Raw genomic sequence first — 19,803 nt, forward strand, 5'->3', positions numbered from 1 at the left:
CTTGGTTGTAAACACCTTCAAACCAAAGCCTTGCACTGCCATCTAGTGGACAAAAAGATAAACAACTCTGATTCATTCAAAACATTTCAATAGTGTCCACTTACAGCTGTAGTTAACTGGCAATCTGCAAAATGCTCCTGTCGTATAGAGGATCTTTGACCCAATTTCTTGCAGGTAAGTCCATGGAAACGGCAGAGAGCTTGTGCGTAATCTTTTGACCGACATTTTAAGGAAGACATTCTGTAACAGAGCAGAGCCCTTTTAAATTGTGTTTGAAGTAGGTCCTTAAAAAAAACAAAATGCTCATTTTATCTTTGACTTAATATTTTAGGTGTGGATTCCTGAAAACAGCGGCGCTATCGTGTCATATAGAAGATCCTTGACCAGGGTATTTTACAGTACAACCCTAAAAATAGCCTATCAAATAAAGCAGGGGTCGGGAACCTTTTTAAAAAGGCTGAGAGAGCCAAGAATCCAAATATTTTAAAATGTATTTCCGTAAGTGCCATATAATATTTTTTTCAACACTGAACACAACTAATTGCGTGGATTTTAAGTAAGACCAACATTTCTAGAGTATAATAGGTCTCTTATTCTTTGTAATAACACTGTTATTCTGAAGATAACTGTGGAGGGGGCATGGCCTGCGTGCCTGCAGCAAAGTGGGGTGTTGCCAGGATCGGCCTCGAAATCAGCGACAGGTGCGTAGATGGCCCACCTGGGCCTTATTATGTAATCACCTGTCGCTCTGTTTATAAGCAGCAGCCAGGAGGAGAGACGGGGTTGGGGTTGGGGCTGTAGCCAGAGCGCGAGCGAGAACGAAAGAGGAAAAGACAATTGCTGGAAAGAAACTGAGAGACTTATTGAAAAATAAAACAATATTGTAACCCTGAAACAGGCTCTCATGTCGGTGCTTGGTGGTCTGAAAAAACCCCAGGAGGGCAAGCCCTACACTAACCAATAATAAATAACTTCTTACCATTAACACAACTTCTTGAACTGGTGCGGTAGAAAAGGATGGATAGATAAAAAATGCATGAGAATTTTTTATATTTTGAACTTTTTTTTAACACTGTGATTACATATGGAATTATTCATTACTTATCGTGTTACGCAATGTCAGCTCAGATTTATCCGAGAGCCAGATGCAGTCATCAAAAGAGCCACATCTGGCTCTAGAGCCATAGGTTCCCAACCCCTGAAAGAGGATCTTTGATTCGTATTTTTTTTACAGTAGGTCCTTTAAACAGTAGCATACTCCTGTTATGTGGTAGATCTTGGATTAGTGTTTTTGCATCAGATTCTTAAAAACTACACAGCACTCCCGTTATTTTGAGGATCTTTGACTATGTACTGTTTTTTAGTATATCCAGACCAGCATAGCCCTCCTGACATTTAGAGGATCTTTTTATTTATTTTTTTGCAACTTGTCCTTAAAAACAGCAGAGCACTTGTGTCATTTATAAGACTTTTGAGTAGCATTATTGCTTCAGATTCCTAAAAACTGTCATTTAGAGCAGTGGTTCTCAAACTGGGGTAAGTGTACCACTAGTGGTATGAGGGCGCCATCAAGTGGTACACCCAAAAAAAAATCACTTGTAGTGTTTTACTTCTTTATTCAAACAGTGTTACTGGTCAAACTGTGTAATGTTACAGTGGCCGACAATATTAAATATTAAATAAAACCTCCCCCTTGTTTTAAAGAACACTCATGAATACTGTATTTTAATGTTGGCCATTACAGTGGTTATTGGACAGCCGATTTGGTGAAAAAAGTTTGACATCCACTGATTTAGAGGATTTTTAAAACATTTTCTTTATAGTATATCTGTAACAACAGCATAGCGGGGTAGAGGATCTTTGCAAAGGTTTTTTTTTGCAGTGTGATTCTGAAAATAGGACGTTAGGACTTTTACGCAAGGCTTTAAAAAGTAGTACAGCACTGTTGTCTTATAGATGTTCTTTGGTGTGGATTTTTACAGTAGGTCCTTAAAAACAGTACAGTATTTGTGTTCCATACTTAAAAGGGACTGCAGATGGAAATGAGCTATTTAGCTATAATCTGGTACAGAACATACAGTATCTGTGTTTGAGCTTAATATTTCTGTGCATTGTCCCTTCAACTAAAGACTAAACTAAACTAAATTGATGTTTTTGGCACATTTTACTTTGGTACTTGGAGGCAAAACGTTTGGGCACCCGTGATATGGAGCAGTGGTTCTCAACCTTTTTTCAGTGATGTAGCCCCTGTGAACATTTTTTTAATTCAAATACCCCCTAATCAGAGCAAAGCCTTTTTGGTTGAAAACAAGAGATAAAGAAGTAAAATACAGCACTATGTCATCAGTTTCTGATTTATTAAATTGTATAACAGTGCAAAATATTGCTCATTTTTAGTGGTCTTTCTTGAACTATTTGGGGAAAAAAATATATTAAAGTAACTAAAAACGTGTTGAAAAATAAACAAGTGATTCAATTATAAATAAAGATTTCTACACATAGAAGTAATCATCAACTTAAAGTGCCCTCTATGAGGATTGTAATAGAGTTCCATCTGGATTCATGAACTTAATTATAAAGATTTCTTCACCCAAAAATATTTTAAACATAAACAATATTTATGGAACATGTCCACAAAAAATCTAACCGTCAACACTGAATATTGCATTGTTGCATTTCTCTTCACAGTTTATGAACTTACATTCATATTTTGTTGAAGTATTTTTGAATTGTTGCTATTTTTCGAATATTTGTAAAAAAATCTCACGTACCCCTTGGCATACCTTCAAGTACCCCCAGGGGTACGCGCACCCCTATTTGAGAACCACTGATATAGAGGATCTTTGACATGTTTTTGCGGCAGGTCCTTAAAAACAGTCATTTAGAGGAAACGTATTGCTTCATTTATGTTTTAATGTACATTTTAACATTATATACAAAATGAGAATAACAGTGAAAGGAGAAGTCCGGCTCTCCTAGTCTTTGAAAATGTGTCCACAATCACTCACCTAGCGAGGTTGCATTGTACAAGTCAAGAAAACACGGCGTCACAAAGTGCTCTCCAGCGTGTTGTAGTTGTCCTTGAAGCTCTTCAGCTCCAGGAAGTGCTTGGGCCTCTTGCTGCGCGGCCCGGCCGAGGGCAGGTAGGTGACCTGGATGGTGGACGGGGTGTTACGGGCCGTGGAACCTGTCAGGTCTTTGGCTGCCAACTGGTGGTGCTGGTCCAGGCTGGTGCTGCTGGAGTATGCTTTCACACTAAAATGGGACAGAAATGTTGGTTGATTTCATGTAAAATCCACATATTATAATGTTTTACAGCAACAAATACTTACACATCAGCTAATTCATTGAGTGCCTGCTGGTATTCAAGGAATTCCGCCTCTCCAAACACCTGAAATGACGACAAAATATAGTTTCTAATGCCAGCATCCACCACGGTGTACAATACACACCCCGGTGCCGTGGCGGGCACTGTCGTAGCCCTCCAGCAGGCGCTCGATCAGCGCGCTACGGCTGCTCTTGATCAAGGAGTGGGAATTTCGAAGCTCCAGCAGCCAGTTCCGGAAGTTTCTCCCTGTGAAGGCAGTGGGAGTGTTGCATATGTCCTGCAGTGGAATACCTGTGGATTAGGAGAGACAATTTAGAAGGTAATGAAGACGTACAATAGTGGATTCATCTCTTACCTGAGTCACGAATGGCATCCAGGGCTTTCATTCGATACAGGTAGTTATAGCAACCTTCAAGAGATCAAAGAATTAACATTACATGACATGCTATGCATCCAACGATTAGGCACCAAGTGAATAAAAAGGGCATGGAACACCGACAACAATACTTTTTATTTGGACATTTTTCAATATCATTCAATCAGTCCAACTCATACTGACTGGTACACACAAGCAATGGAGATGATATCAGTAGAAACAACTGCATTTTGTTTAGATAATGAGTCATATATTGGAACATGGGGTTCATTATTAAAATGTGTTTAACTATTAAATGAACCTAAAAATATGACTTTTATCTTTGTGGAAAATATTGGGACACAATGTCTCCCGTCCAAAGGCAAAACCCAGTAACTCAATTTTGGTCAAAACTGAGCTGATAATTTTGGAGTTTCTAGGTGATATGCTTTACATTAGTGTATGCGATATTGTAATTTGTTCCGTAAGTAAGCTGTTACGCGCATGGCAGGACCTAGCAAGTACCACATAACCGCGTAGTTACAACAGAAAAACCTAGTATCTCAAGGGACCAATCAGAGCTTCTTTGTCAGTCGCCTTATTGTCATTAATGAGACATTTGCACGAATGGGGGCCGACGGTCAACCTGATTATGTGATATAATGGCACGAGGGGATATTTGGAAGATTGGCCCAGGACGTTGCAAGCACCTTCATTAAAAGTATTGTTCTTGATTCTTCCCCTTGCATACTCTTTTAGGCAGATAACTGTGGAGGTCAAAATAAAAACTGGACGCTGTACACGGCTCTTGCCCAATGTGCAAACGCAGAATGGGGCCCACCCGAGATTGTGATAAAATATCTGGAGAAAGGGCACACGTTCATGAGAGCAGATTCAATCCATGGCTGAATGGCCAAGAAAATGAAAGCTCAAGAAAACATCTATACGTTTGATGACTTTGTAGATCTTTGTAAGACAGCATCAAGATAGATTGGTTTTCCTTTGTTTTCTCAAAATCAGCTAGAAGTGAGTTACTAGGTTTTGCCTTTGGACGGGAGATGTGTTGTCAAGCTTACGACTTTGACACTATTGTTAAGTTTTTCAAAGTTTTTATCTTATTTTTTAAAAATGGCTGTGACGATAATGTAAATGAGGGATTGCTAATCACTGCTATGTTGGAATAATGTTGATACTGTTGTCGATATTAATTTTTGTTTGACTACTTTTGGATAACTCCCTAATACAGTGGTTCTTAACCTGGGTTCGATCGAACCCTAGGGGTTCGGTGAGTCGGCCTCAGGGGTTCGGCAGAGCCTCCGCCGCAGCGGTCAAGGCACATTAGACTCATGAATTGATTAACGTGGACCCTGACTTAATTAAACAAGTTGAAAAACTTATTCGGGTGTTACCATTTAGTGGTCAGGTTTACGGAATATGTACTGTGCAATCTACTAATAAAAGTCTCATTCAATCAATCAATCAATCGTTTAAATAAAAACTTCTCCCTATCGGCGTATCTGTACTGTAAAGTTAAAATTTGAATGACAATAAAAAGGAAGTCTAAGTATTACGGATACCCCCAAACAATGTTCCCTCTAATTTTCCATCTGATTTGCAAGTGTGTAATTTGTTGTGAGTTCATGTACTGTGATGGATTTGTTCTTTAAACAAGGTGATGTTCATGCACGGTTCATGTTGTGCACTAGTAAAAAAAATAAACATATTACTTTGTCTTGAATTTGAAAAAAAACTAAAACATTTTATTTTTCACTAAAGAAGGGTTTGGTAAATGTGCATATGAAACTGGTGGGGTTCGGTACCTCCAACAAGGTTGAGAACCACTGCCCTAATAATTGGATAATTAACTTGTGTGATGACTGTATTATGCTGACAGTATATATTTGTACCATGAATTGATTTATGTGGCCCTCGACTTAAACGAGTTAAAAAAAACTTATTCGGGTGTTATTACCATTTAGTGGTCAATTGTACGGAATATGTACTGTACTATCTACTAACAAAAGTTTCAATCGATCATGGATTGTTTTGTGTCATGTTTGTGTGTCTTCTCAATTGCTCTGTTGAGTGCTATTCTAAATGCTGCTGGTTTGGTTTTATTATGGTATTATTGCGAAATATTTTGTTGGAGTGATTCATAGAAAATAAATGAATAAAAATTAAATTATCATTCAGTGATTTTTATCACAATCCAAATCGGTGAATCGCGTTATAATCTGAATAAAACAGAAAAAACACAACTGAAAATCGTTAATCTCATCATGTTAGTATCTATCTGGTATCTTTAAAGGCCTACTGAAAGCCACTACTACCCACCACACAGTCTGATAGTTTATATATCAATGATGAAATATTAACATTGCAACACATGCCAATACGGCCAGTTTAGTTTACTAAATTGCAATTTTAAATTTCCCGCGAGGTATCCTGTTGAAAACGTCGCGGAATGATGACGCGTATGATGACGCGTGCGCGTGACGTCACCGGTGGTAGCGGACATGTTCTTCCAGCCCGATCCAAGCTATAAGTAGTCTGCTTTAATTGCATAATTACACAGTATTCTGGACGTCTTTGTTGCTGAATCGTTTGCAATTTGTTCAATTAATAATGGAGAAGTCAAAGAAGAGAAAAGGTAGGTGGGAAGCGGTATATTGCAGCGGCCTTTAGCAACACAAACACAGCCGGTGTTTACTTGGTTACATTCCCGAAGGTGAAGCTTTACTATGGATCCAAGTGGTCAAGCGAACATTGTTCCCGACTACATGTCAACCGGCAGGTTTCGGTGACAAAATTGTGCTAATAAATTGGCTCTTACCGTGGACATGAGCGGAGCTTGCGTCCTCCTGCAGCTGTGGACTATTACCTCCTCCCACCGGGGACACTGGCGGTCACCACACCCGTGGCCACACCCCTCCGACTTTCAGGTACCATATAATCTCACTAAAACACTAGTAACACAATAAGCAGATAAGGGATTTTCCAGAATTATCCTAGTAAATGTGTCTAATAACATCTGAATCGCTCCCTCTGCCCGCGCCTTTTTTTTTCCGAGTACTTCCCTCTCACTATCCTCATCCACAAATCTTTCATCCTTGCTCAAATTAATGGGGAAATCGTCGCTTTCTCGGTCCGAATCGCTCTCGCTGCTGGTGTTTAGATTGTAAACAATGTCAGGATGTGAGGAACTCCACAACCGGTGACGTCACGCGCACATCGTCTGCTACTTCCGGTACAGGCAAAACTTTTTTATGAGCGACCAAAAGTTGTGAACTTTATCGTCGATGTTCTCTACTAAATCCTTTCAGTAAAAATATGGCAATATCGCGAAATGATCAAGTATGACTAGGAGTGTAACGGTACGTGTATTTGTCTTGAACCGTTTCGGTACGGAGGTTCCAGTTTGGTGCGGAGGAGTACCGAACGAGTTCCAGACGAACATATGCTAAAGTCTTAACAAGCTGCTCCGCTCCGTTCTGCCTCTGTCTCCTACACAGCACCCAGCATTGTCCCACCCACACAACCATCTGATTGGTTACAACAGCAGCGGTAGCAACCAATCAGCAGTGCGTATTCAGAGCGCATCTAGTCAGCGCTTCAGCGTCAAGCAGATAGGCGTTTAGCAGGGAAGCAACAGACTCTCCCCAAGTTATACTAAACACTTCCAAGTCAACTACTTTCTAAACATCACTATGAGCCCGTTGACCTTCTAGAAACAAACTGCAGCTCAGCTCACTCGCAGTCCTGGCTTTAGGTGAAGGCTAGTTAGCTTTTAGCGTAACGTTAGCTCATTTTGCGGTGTGTGCGTGTGTGTGTTTTACGGACAGTGTTGATTGAGGTGTGTTGAAGCAGCAAAAAAGGACATTATGTTGAATGAAGAGTTTCTGTCTCTGATAGTGTATATAATAATGTAAGTGCATCATTAAGCCTACATGAACTCCTATTGTACTATTTTTCAGCTATAGTTACATGAATCATAAGTAATGTAGCAGCCTAGTTTTGAATGGCAGGGTCCCTGCTATCACATGTTGATACAAATACAACATTTACATAATAAAAAAATCAACTACAGGCTTTCCCAATGCTGTAATAAATTAAGCATGATGAGTTGACTTGAAAATGTTTAATGTTGTACTTTTTATATGTAGAAGAAAAGTTGTATGATTTTATTTAATCTAAGCAACAACTTGAGGCAGTTTCATGTGGATTAAAGTGGGCATAATTATTATAGTGTTTCCAATGTTAAAAGGATCAAGCCATTGTTTACAAATTTGGTAAATGAATAACCAAAAAATGTATATTTTGTTGTTTTCTTACTGTACCGAAAATGAACCGAACCGTGACCTCTAAACCGAAATTTTTGTGTACCTTTACACCCCTAAGTATGACACATAGAATGGACCTGCTATCCCCATTTAAATAAGAAAATCTTATTTCAGTAGACCTTTAATATCGATATTTGCACTTGTTTTTATTCTGTACTCACTCATTTGTGATCCATGCCCCAGCCTGGCGTCTTCTTCGAGAAGAAGCCGAGGTTCAAACCGGATCTCGTGAACTTTGGACAGGCCGAAGTCGATGTCTTCACGCAGACCCTGAATTGATTGATACTTGTATTAGTAGATTGCACAGTTCAGTACATATTCCGTACAATTGACCACTAAATGGTAACACCCGAATAAGTTTTTCAACTTGTTTAAGTCGGGGTCCACGTTAATCAATTCATGGTACAAATATATACTATCAGCATAATACACTCATCACACAGGTTAATCATCATAGTATATACATTGAATTATATTATATATTATTATGAAATTAACACGTTATATGTTAACACTATTTAGTGATGACGTGCCTTTGGTGGTTGTTTATGTTTCGTTACCTTGGGCGCATTGTGGCCAATTGGTGCGTGTGGGCCGCGGCGTGATCTCATTGCAAAACGCATTATTTGCCTTTTAACGAAGATGAAGAGCAGCACGAACACCTGTCGACGATACACTTATTGACCAGTGTTGTTCACAATAGTGCAGCAAATAAATAGTGTCGGACTCACCAAGCTGCCATACGCCATCACCAACACTACGTTCACCCCTGATAACGGCGACGAATCTGCCATCTTTAAATCAGGTGTGATGTTTACCTAAGCGTTAGCGACATTAGCTGATAGCATGTTCTTCGAAGCAACATTGGCCTTCAAGCGTGCACCTGAATTAATTGTTGTCTTATTATTTAAGCCATTATGTTGTAGCTATGTTGTACCTGTACCATAAAATGTTATTGTTGTTTAAGTAGACGGACGTTTGGCTTAACCAGCTTGACCTAGTAATGGTTGCTTCCTTTCCGGGTTAGCGACGCCCTCAATTACCGTAATAACGGCATAAAAAGGGCAAACAGAAACACGTGTCCGTTAATCATTAATGCATCGTTTTGCTCAAAAAGGCCGTCCTTGTGACATGAAATGCATTACGGTTACGGTATGCGCGTGAGTTATGTTTTATTACAAAATTTGCTTCAAGCGTCACAAATATTTAAAGGCCTACTGAAATGAGATTTTCTTATTTAAACGGGGATAGCAGGTCCATTCTATGTGTCATACTTGATCATTTCGCGATATTGCCATATTTTTGCTGAAAGGATTTAGCAGAGAACATCGACGATAAAGTTCGCAACTTTCGGTCGCTGATAAAAAAGCCTTGCCTGTACCGGAAGTAGCAGACGATGTGCGCGTGATGTCACGGTTCGTAAAGCTCCTCACATCCTCACATTGTTTATAATCATAGCCATCAGCAGCAAGAGCGATTCGGACCGAGAAAGCGACGATTTCCCCATTAATTTGAGCGAGGATGAATGATTTGTGGATGAGGAAAGTTAGAGTGAAGCACTATAAAAAATAAAATAAAATAAAAAGCAGACGGCAGTGGGAGTAATTCAGATGTTATTAGATACATTTGCTAGGATAATTCTGGAAAATCCCTTATCTGCTTATTGTGTTACTAGTGTTTTAGTGAGATTATAAAGTAACACCTGAAAGTCGAAGGGGTGTGGTGACCGCCAGTGTCTCTGATGGAAGCCATTGAGGAGCCAAGAAAGTTGCAGCTGCCTCTTTGACAGCTGCAGGAGAACGCAAGCTCCGCTCATGTCTCCGGTAAGAGCCGACTTATTACCACAATTTTCTCATTGAAACCTGCAAGTCGACATGTGGTAAAGAAAAATGTTCCGTTGACCGCTCTGTTTCATATTAAAGCTTCACAACAAACAAAGAAACACCGGCTGTGTTTTGGTTGCTAAAGGAAGCTGCAATGCACCGCTTTCCACCGACAGCATTCTTCTTTATAGTTTCCATTATTAAATGAACAAATTGCAATAAGATTCAGCAACACAGATGTCCAAAATACTGTGTAATTATGCGATTAAAGCAGAGGACTTTTAGCCGTGAGTGGTGCCGGGATAAAATGTCCGCTCCAACCAATAACGTCACAAGCACGCATCAACATAAGCGTCATCATTCCGCGACGTTTTCAACAGGACACTTCGCGGGAAATTTAAAATTGCAATTTAGTAAACTAAACCGGCCGTATTGGCATGTGTTGCAGTGTTAATATTTCATCATTGATATATAAACTATTAGACTGTGTGGTCGGTAGTTGTGGGTTTCAGTAGGCCTTCAAGTTATTGAATTCCACTGGGGGGGCGCAGGTGGAACAGGGGACGGGAAACTTTTTGGCTGAGAGAACTATTTAAAGGCCTACTGAAACCCACTACTACCGACCACGCAGTCTGATAGTTTATATATCAATGATGAAATATTAATATTGCAACACATGCCAATACGGCCGGTTTAGTTTACTAAATTACAATTTTAAATATCCCGCGGAGTTTCCTGTTGAAAACGTCGCGGAATGATGACGCGTGTTTGTGACGTTATTGGTTGGAGGGGACATATTAGCCAGCACCACTTGCGGCTATAAGTAATCTCTTTTCATCGCGCAATTACACAGTATTTTGGACATTTGTGTTGCTGAATCTTTTGCGATTTGTTCAATTAATAATGGAGAAGTCAAAGTACAAAGATGGAGGTGGGAAGCTTGAGCCTTTAGCCACACAAACACACCATGTTTCCTTGTTTAAAATTTTCGGAGGTGAAGCTTTACTATGGATCAGAGCGGTCAAGCGAACATGGTTCCCGACCACTGGTCAACCGTCAGGTTTCGGTGAGTAAATTGTGGTAAAAAGTCGCCTCTTACCGGAGACCAGTGTAGCTTGCGCCGTCCATGCAGCTGCCGTGACTTCCCTCAGAGACTGGCGTCAACACACCCGTGGACACACCCTTCCGACTATCAGGTACTATTTAACTCACTAAAACACTAGCAACACGATAGAAAGATAAGGGATTTCGCTGAATTATCCTAGTAAATGTGTTTAAAAACATCGGAATCGCTCCCAGTGCAATCGCCTCTTTTTTTTCTTTTTTTTTTCTAATCCTTCACTATCAATATCCTCATCCACGAATCTTTCATTCTCGCTCAAATTAATGGGGAAATTGTCGCTTTCTCGGTCTGAATTGCTCTTGATGCTGGAGGCTCCCATTATAAACAATGTGAGGACGTGAGGAGCCCTCACACAGGTGACGTCATCGTCTGCGACTTCCGGTAAAGGCAGGGCTTTTTTATCAGCGACCAAAAGTTGCAAACTTTATCGTGGATGTTCTCTGCTAAATCCTTTCAGCAAAAATATGGCAATATTGCGAAATGATCAAGTATGACACATAGAATGGACCTGCTATCCCCGTTTAAATAAGAAAATCTAATTTCAGTAGGCCTTTAGGCCAAATATTTTAAAATGTATTTCCGTGAGAGCCATATAATATTTTTTAACACTGAATACAACTAAATGTCTGCATTTTTAAGTAAGACCAACATTTATAGAGTATAATATGTCACAGACTCGCATGGCAGCAGTAGTGGCGACCCCAAGAAGCAGGAACCAGGAGAGCGACGAGCAGGTAAGATGCTTTTAATATCATCAACAGAGGAAAATGAAGCAGTCTAGCATGTACAGTTCTAAACAACAGTCAATCTTTGAGCCCTGAGGAGCGCGTGAGACAAGCATGAATAGAAACTTGCTGATTGGCAGCAGGTGTGGACCAGCTGCCAATCAACAGCAGGTGAGGGAAAAAAACACAGCGCCCAGTGGGACAAGCAGGAAATGGAAACAAAATAAGAGCACTGATGGGAAGTAAATACAAAACAAAGAAGCACAAACAGAAATTAAGTGACAGATGTTCACATAATAAGTATGTTATTCTTTTTAATAACATGGTTATTCGGAAGCTCACCGATTATAAATAAAATACTTTTAACCATTAATTCAACTTCTTGAACAGGTGCGGGAGAAAACAGATGGATGGATTAAAATGTATGAGAATGTTTTATATTTTGAACGTTATTTTTAACACTGTGTTTACCAGCGGAATTATTCATTACTTATCATGTTAAACAATTTCAGCTAAGATTTATCTGAGAGCCAGATGCAGTCATCAAAAGAGCCACATATGGCTCGAGAGGCATAAGTTTCCTACCCCTGGGTTAGTGCATGTGCCTCACAATACGAAGGTCCTGAGTTCAATCCCGGGCTCGGCACCGCCAGGGGCGTCACTAGACCTAATACTGTACTGGGGCACACCTGGGGCACAAATAATTCGTGTGAGCGTGGAAAGCGCGCAAGCAAAAACATTTTTAACACTTATTTATCATAAAAAATACATAAATAGTGCTTTAAACTATGAAATCATATCAGATTATGTTGTATGGATCTTTTATTAACCACCTGAAATTAATTAATGCATTTGACCTACTTGTGCACTTTTTTACTCCAGACTTCTAAACTGCTACTGGTAAAAGCAAAACGGAGGAGCAATGAATCTTTTTGAAATATATATTGCAGTAATCATCTGCAAATTTAACATCTACAAAAGTAAAACAAAAAATAAAGCACCCCTACATCTCTGGGTTCTTTTATATTATTTAATTTCCATTTATGGCAATGTGGCTAATCCTATTTCAGATACACAAAACTATAAAATATACACAAAACAATAAAGCCACAGTAGTAGAATAAATGAACAACTGTTGTGTGTCTGTTCAGGGAATCATTTTCTGAGAAGTAAATTGTAACGTCTCCTTTTCATTTTTGCAAAGTGGTCAATCACTCTGGACAGACATGGAAATATTACAGTAACTGTTATACAGCTGACCAGTGGTTTCCAACTGGTGGGTCGTGACATAAAAGTGGATTGTGTGTCATTTTCAGTGAGTCGCAGTCACATGTGTGCATGAAAAAAAAAAGTTTAGGGAGAAAAAAATCAAATTGTGGCAACAATACCAGATTATTTTAGCCTTTTTTCTAGTGACTATTAGTGAGTATTTTAGCAAAAGGCAAACCGACTAACAAGTTGGAGAAGGTCTCAGGACAGACATGAAAATATATATTTTTTTTAAATCTAAATGGGGCAACAAAACCCGATATTTTCAGCCATCTTTCTGAAAACAAATACAGAAATGTTACTATTTTTTCTGGAAATAAAACCAGATGATTTAGCTGTAGCCATTTTTCTGGTGACAAAACAAGATTATTTTAGTCAAAGTCGCACCGATTAACAAGACAAGTCTACTTGCGTGGCGCAGTGGAAGAGTGGCTGTGCGCAACCCGAGGGTCACTGGTTCATATCCCACCTAGAACCAACCTCGTCATGTCCGTTGTGTCCTGAGCAAGACACTTCACCCTTTCTCCTGATGGGTGCTGGTTGGCGCCTTGCATGGCAGCTCCCTCCATCAGTGTGTGAATGTGTGTGTGAATGGGTAAATGTGGAAGTAGTGTCAAAGCGCTTTGAGTACCTTGAAGGTAGAAAAGCGCTATACAAGTACAACCCATTTATTTACTGTGCTGTTATTCTGTGAAATAAACTTGAATGATTTAAAAATTGGCTCACGACTTGATGATAAGGAAAAATGTTTTTCTTCCTGAAGATAAACCATTTGAGAAGCACTCAACTCACACATGCTTACTCCAAATCATTATTGATGCAGAACCAGCAGACAATAACCAACATTATGTTTCATGTTGATTGGAAATTCCCCCGACAGCTCGTACAGCAAATGAATATGTTTGTCTTGATACAAGGAATAACGTTAGCTAACTTAGCACCAACTTAAGACAATGATGTTGCCTAGCTAGCTAGGACTTCACTTACATCGCTCATTCCTCGTTTCTTCTCTGCTGCGGGCGAATAACTTTCTTAAATCCATCTAGGAGTTACAGTTTGAGTCAAATCAAAATATTGTAATTAACAAATTGTTGTTGGCTAACGTCACCTACCTCACGCAGTGATTCGAATCCCCTCTCTCTCTCCCTCTCTCTCACCCTCTCAACCGAAGTCTCGATCCACACGTGAATAAATTACCATATTAAGTAGCCATGTGCTCACTGTTTCGTGAAGTGAATACAGTAGCAATCAATTACCATACTAAGTAGAATGTGCGCTGTTGTGTATGTTATGTAGACTTAAAACTCTGAAGCGTTTTTTTTAATTGTTGAAATTTTTACTGGGGCACTGCAGATCAACAGTGGGACACGTGCCCCAGTGAAATATGTCTGGCGACGCCCCTGGGCACCGCTGTTGCCCACTGCTCTCCTCACTCTCCTTACCATGGATTAAAGTGGACCCCGATTTAAACAAGTTGAAAAACTTATTCGGGTGTTACCATTTAGTGGTCAATTGTACGGAATATGTACTGAACTGTGCAATCTACTAATAAAAGTATCAATCAATCAATCAATCAATCACCTCCCAGGGGGTGATCAAGGGTGATGGGTCAAATGCAGAGAATAATTTCGCCACATCTAGTATGTGTGTGACAGTCATTGGTATTTTAACTTTAACTTTAACTTTAACTTTTAACTTGAACTTTTCTGTGTGGAGTTTGCATGTTCTTCCCGTGACTGCGTGGGTTCCCTCCGGGTACTCTGGCTTCCTCCCACTTCCAAAAACATGCACCTGATTGGCAACACTAAAAAGGCCCTATAGTGTGTGAATGTGAGAGTGAATGTTGTCAGTCTGTCTGTGTTGGCCCTGTGATGAGGTGGCGACTTGTCCCGTGGGTGCCCCGCCTTCCGCCCGAGTGCAGCTGGGATAGGCTCCAGCGACCCCCCCGCGACCCCGGAAGGGACAAGCGGTAGAAAATGAATAGATGGATGGATGGAATTTCCCCTGGGTGAGCATATACTGTAAATACAAACCCTGTTTCCATATGAGTTGGGAAATTGTGTTAGATGTAAAAATAAACGGAATACAATGATTTGCAAATCATTTTCAACCCATATTCAATCAAATGCACTACAAAGACAACATATTTGATGTTCAAACTCATAAACTTTATTTTTTTTGCAGAAAATAATCAACTTAGAATTTCATGGTTGCAACACGTGCCAAAGTAAATAAATGATAAATGGGTTGTACCTGTATAGCGCTTTTCTACCTTCAAGGTACTCAAAGGGCTTTAAAGTAGTTGGGAAAGGGCATGTTCACCACTGTGTTTCATCACCTTTTTTTTTTTAACAACACTCAATAAACCTTTGGGAACTAAGGAGACACATTTTTGAAGCTTTTCAGGTGGAATTCTTTCCCATTCTTCTTTTATGTACAGCTTAAGTTGTTCAACAGCCCGGGTTCTCCGTTGTGGTATTTTAGGCTTCATAATGCGCCATACATTTTCAATGGGAGACAGGTCTGGACTACAGGCAAGCCAGTCCAGTACCCACACTCTTTTACTATGAAGCCACGCTGTTGTAACAAGTGAGTTGGCATTGTCTTGCTGAAATAAGCTAGGGCGTCCATGATAACATTGCTTGGATGGCAACATATGTTGCTCCAAAACCTGTATGGACCATTCAGCATTAATGGTGCCTTCACAGATGTGAAAGTTACCCATGCCTTGGGCACTAATACACCCCCATACCATCACAGATGCTGGCTTTTGAACTTTGCGCCTGTTACAATCCGGATGGTTATTTTTCTCTTTGTTCCAGAGGACACCACATCCACACTTTCCACATATAATTTGAAATGTGGACTTGTCAGACCACAGAACACTTTTCCACTTTGCATCAGTCCATCTTAGATGATCTCGGGCCCAGAGAAGCCAGCGGCGTTCCTTGGTGTTGTTGATAAATGGGTTTTGCTTTCCATAGCAGAGTTTTAACTTATACTTACAGATGTCGCAACCAACTGTAGTTACTGACAGTAGTTTTATGAAGTGTTCCTGAGCCCATGTGGTGATATCCTTTACACACTGATGTCGGTTTTTAGTGCAGTACCGCCTGAGGGATCAAAGGTCCGTAATATCATCGCTTACGTGCAGTGATTTCTCTAGATTCTCTGAACCTTTTGATGATTTCACGGACCATAGATGGTAAAATCCCTAAATTCCTTGCAATAGCTCTTTGAGAAATGTTGCTCTAAAACTGTTCGACAATTTGCTTACAAAGTGGTGTCCCTCACCTTATCCTTGTTTGTGAATTACTTGACATTTTATGGAAGATGCTTTTATACCCAATCATGGCACCCACCTGTTCTCAATTAGCCTGCACTGTTCCATATAAGTGTTTGATGAGCATTCCTCAACTTTCTCAGTATTTAATGCCACCTTTCCCAACTTCTTTGTCACGTGTTGCTGGCATCAAATTCTAAAGTTAATGATTATTTGCACAGAAAAAATGTTTATGAGTTTGAACATCAAATATGTTGTCTTTGTAGCATATTCAACTGAATATGGGTTGAAAATGATTTGCAAATTATAGTATTCCGTTTATATTTACATCTAACACAATTTCCCAACTCATATGGAAACGGGGTTTGTATATCTTTCCTTCTTTCTTTAGTTTATTTCCAATATGAACACACTTACAGCATAATACATCACACAATTTCATATCATTTCACTTTACATAGTGTCCGAAAAGGAGTAGGATGAAGCAAAGCTTGTTTAATCCTGTTCCTTTCCCACTTCAGAGCGTTTACAAATACATACATTCGTTTACTGACTTCTTTTTGTGGCACGACGACATCCGTGAATGATTAATACAGCAGTTTTTTAATATATAATGAAGTCAGTCATGATACACATACTGAGATGAAGAATATCTTAATTTCATTAAGGTTGAAAGTGTTTCTCATAATTCTTCTTCTTTGTACTTTATAAGCACTATTAATTTGAACAAACTCTTAAATTGGATCATATCAGTAAATTTTTTAACTTCTCTACTTAATCCATTCCATAATTTGATTGCACATACTGATATGCTAAAGTTTTTAAGTGTTGTATGTGCATACAAATGTTTTAAATTAGATTTCCCTCTAAGGTCATATTTCTCCTCTTTAGTAGAGAAGAATTGTTGTACATTCTATCAAAATGACCTTCGCGTGCTTCAACTCCCTCAGTGGAAAACATTTGAAAACCCCTGCCAAAAGGGAAAAGCGGTAGAAAATGGATGGATGGATGCTATAGGCAGGGGTCGGTAACCCGCGGCTCCGGTGCCGCATGCGGCTCTTTCATCACTCTGATGTGGCTCAGCTGCTAAATTGCCGACCCCAACGATCATTCCGGGAGGATCCCAAACGGGGATAACATTCTCCAATTTTCACCTGGACTTCAATATTGAGGGTGTGCAGTGATGACAATGCCTTTAACACCCTCTACAACGTGTCGTTGCGCCCGCTTTTACACCACGTGATCTACGTGCCGACTGGTCACATTTACTATTAAGACTCTGTTAACACACGAAAGTGACTGCAACGCATACTTAGTCAACAGCCATACAGGTTACACTGAGGGTTGTAATATAAACAATTTTAACACTCTTACTAATATGCGCCACACTGTGAACCCACACCAAACAAGAATGACAAACACATTTCGAGAGAGCCTCGGCACTGTAACACAACATAAACACAACAGAAAAAAATACCCAGAAACCCATGCATCCCTAACTCTTCCGGGCTACATTATACACCCCGCTAGCACCAAACCCCGCCCCCCCCTCCAACCCCGCCTATTTCAACCAACGCACGAAGGGGGTGGACAGTGGACAGTGGGGAAGCTACAATGAATTTATTAACGTGGACCTCCGACTTAAACAAGTTGAAAAACTTATTCGGGTGTTACCATTTAGTGGTCAATTGTACGGAAAATGTACTGTACTGTGCAATCTACTAATACAAGATTCAATCAATCAATCAATTATAAAACAATAGCAATATTAGAAAATACATGCTTACTTTAGAGCACAGTTAACATACACACAAATGAAATCATTATTAAAATAATCATGAATGATTTTTATTGCTTTGTTATCTATAACACAAAGCTCAGATGTAGAAGTGTTTTTCAAATGTTAGCATATGTTCACATACGTTGTTTTGGGTTGAGTAATTTTCATATCCAAAATGTATAAAAGTGGCCCTCGCATCCTTCCATGTTTCTCTATGTGGCCCTCGCTGGAAAATGTTTTGACACCACTGGTATAGTGAGATCGACAGGCGGATCAGTGCGGCGTCTTCAGTAATGCGGACGCTGTATCGATCCGTTGTGGTAAAGAAGGAGCTGAGCCGGAAGGCAACGCTCTCAATTTACCGGTCGATCTACATTCCCATCCTCACCTATGGTGATGAGCTTTGGTTTATGACCGAAAGGACAAGATCACGGGTACAAGCGGCCGAAATGAGTTTCCTCGGCCGGTTGGCAGGGCTCTCCCTTAGAGATAGGCTGAGAAGCTCTGTCATCCGGGAGGAGCTTAAAGTAAAGCCGCTGCTCCTCCTCATCGAGAGGAGCCAGATGAGGTGGCAATTGGTCAGGATGCCACCCGAACGCCTCCTTCGGGAGGTGTTTCGGGCACGTTTGACCGGTAAGAGGCCACGGGGAAGACCCAGGACACGTTGGGAAGACTATGTCTCCGTGACCCGACCTCGGATAAGTGGATCAGATGGATGAATAGATGAACATCTGGTATAAAGAGATTCATCTCTTTATACTTATGACAGTGGGGAAGCTACCATGAATTGATTAACATGGACCCCGACTTAAACAACTTGGAAAAACTTATTCGAGTGTTACCATTTAGTGGTCAATTGTACGGAATACCGTATTTCCTTGAATTGCCGCCGGGGCGCTAATTAATTTAAAACCTCTTCTCACTCCTGCGCTTACCAAAGGCATGTGGTAAAAGTAAGCATGCGCTAATTATTTTAAAACCTCTTCTCACTCTGGCACTTACCAAAGGTATGCAGTAAAAATGTTAGTGTGATGTAAGCTTAGACCTTAAATCCTACTGAATAGCTCTTAATCTTCTTCCCTTTATGCAATTTCAAATTACCGGTATTGAAATCAGCCTCCTCCATTTTGAAAATGATGACAGAAGTGTCACTCGTGGCGTCCCGAGTTTGACCAGACGGTAATACTAAGCATGCGCTAATTATTTTGGGAAGCGAGTTTGACCCGGCAGTAATTCAAAGCAGGCGCATACTATATCCTATTCAGTAGGATTTAAGGTCCAAGCTATTGAATACCGGTATGCTGAAAAGAACAGTAGGCAGCTATGTTTTATTAATATACCAGGGGAGCCGACGGTCCGACAGACAGGCAGGGCACGCTGGAGCCTGGCCCAAGATGGCGGCGAGAAAACGGCGAGCGAGCGGAGAGGATGAGCGGAAGAGCGATCTGGATTTAGGTTTTATTGAAAAATAAACAAAGTCAAACTGCTCAAGCCATGTCCTTCCTTGGTGTTCCTGGGAAACCGCAAGACGACGGCTTGAGACCGTCACAATACCATAGCTGCGTCTATCAAATATGAGTCATTAAATGACTCCCGCCTCCTGGCGGTAGAGGGCACTAGTGATCCTTCTTGCGAATACTCGGCTGCAGAAGTGAAATGAGTGACGTGATATATCCATATATATCTATATCGACTCATTTTTGCCTTATTATTTTTATTTTCCTGTTTTTATGATGTTGGATCTGTGTTGTTGTTGGGGACAAGTGTTGTAAATTAA

At 40.2% G+C, this 19,803-nt stretch overlaps 1 protein-coding gene across 1 annotated transcript; it reads right to left on the reverse strand.

Annotated features, from left to right (window-relative positions):
* Positions 1-2,893: 2,893 nt before the first annotated feature.
* LOC133551116 (protein C1orf43-like) lies at positions 2,894-9,074 on the reverse strand. Its single transcript, XM_061897462.1, has 7 exons — positions 8,755-9,074; positions 8,584-8,685; positions 8,185-8,293; positions 3,684-3,737; positions 3,453-3,619; positions 3,333-3,391; positions 2,894-3,255 (listed from the first exon to the last, which is right to left on the reverse strand). The coding sequence occupies exons 1-7, from the start codon at positions 8,815-8,817 to the stop codon at positions 3,048-3,050; spliced, it is 762 nt and encodes a 253-aa protein (XP_061753446.1). The 5' UTR covers positions 8,818-9,074; the 3' UTR covers positions 2,894-3,047.
* Positions 9,075-19,803: the final 10,729 nt, after the last annotated feature.

The sequence above is a fragment of the Nerophis ophidion genome, linkage group LG04, assembly GCF_033978795.1.
Source record: "Nerophis ophidion isolate RoL-2023_Sa linkage group LG04, RoL_Noph_v1.0, whole genome shotgun sequence".
In the NCBI taxonomy this organism is placed as follows: domain Eukaryota; kingdom Metazoa; phylum Chordata; class Actinopteri; order Syngnathiformes; family Syngnathidae; genus Nerophis; species Nerophis ophidion.

Coding starts and splice junctions, on each gene's coding strand:
- LOC133551116 (XM_061897462.1), bottom strand. CDS start 8,817: ATGGCAGATTCGTCGCCGTTATCAGGGGTGAACGTAGTGTTGGTGATG. Junction 8,686..8,754: donor TGATGGCGTATGGCAGCTTG/GTGAGTCCGACA, acceptor TATCGTCGACAG/GTGTTCGTGCTGCTCTTCAT. Junction 8,294..8,583: donor TTGGCCACAATGCGCCCAAG/GTAACGAAACAT, acceptor CAATCAATTCAG/GGTCTGCGTGAAGACATCGA.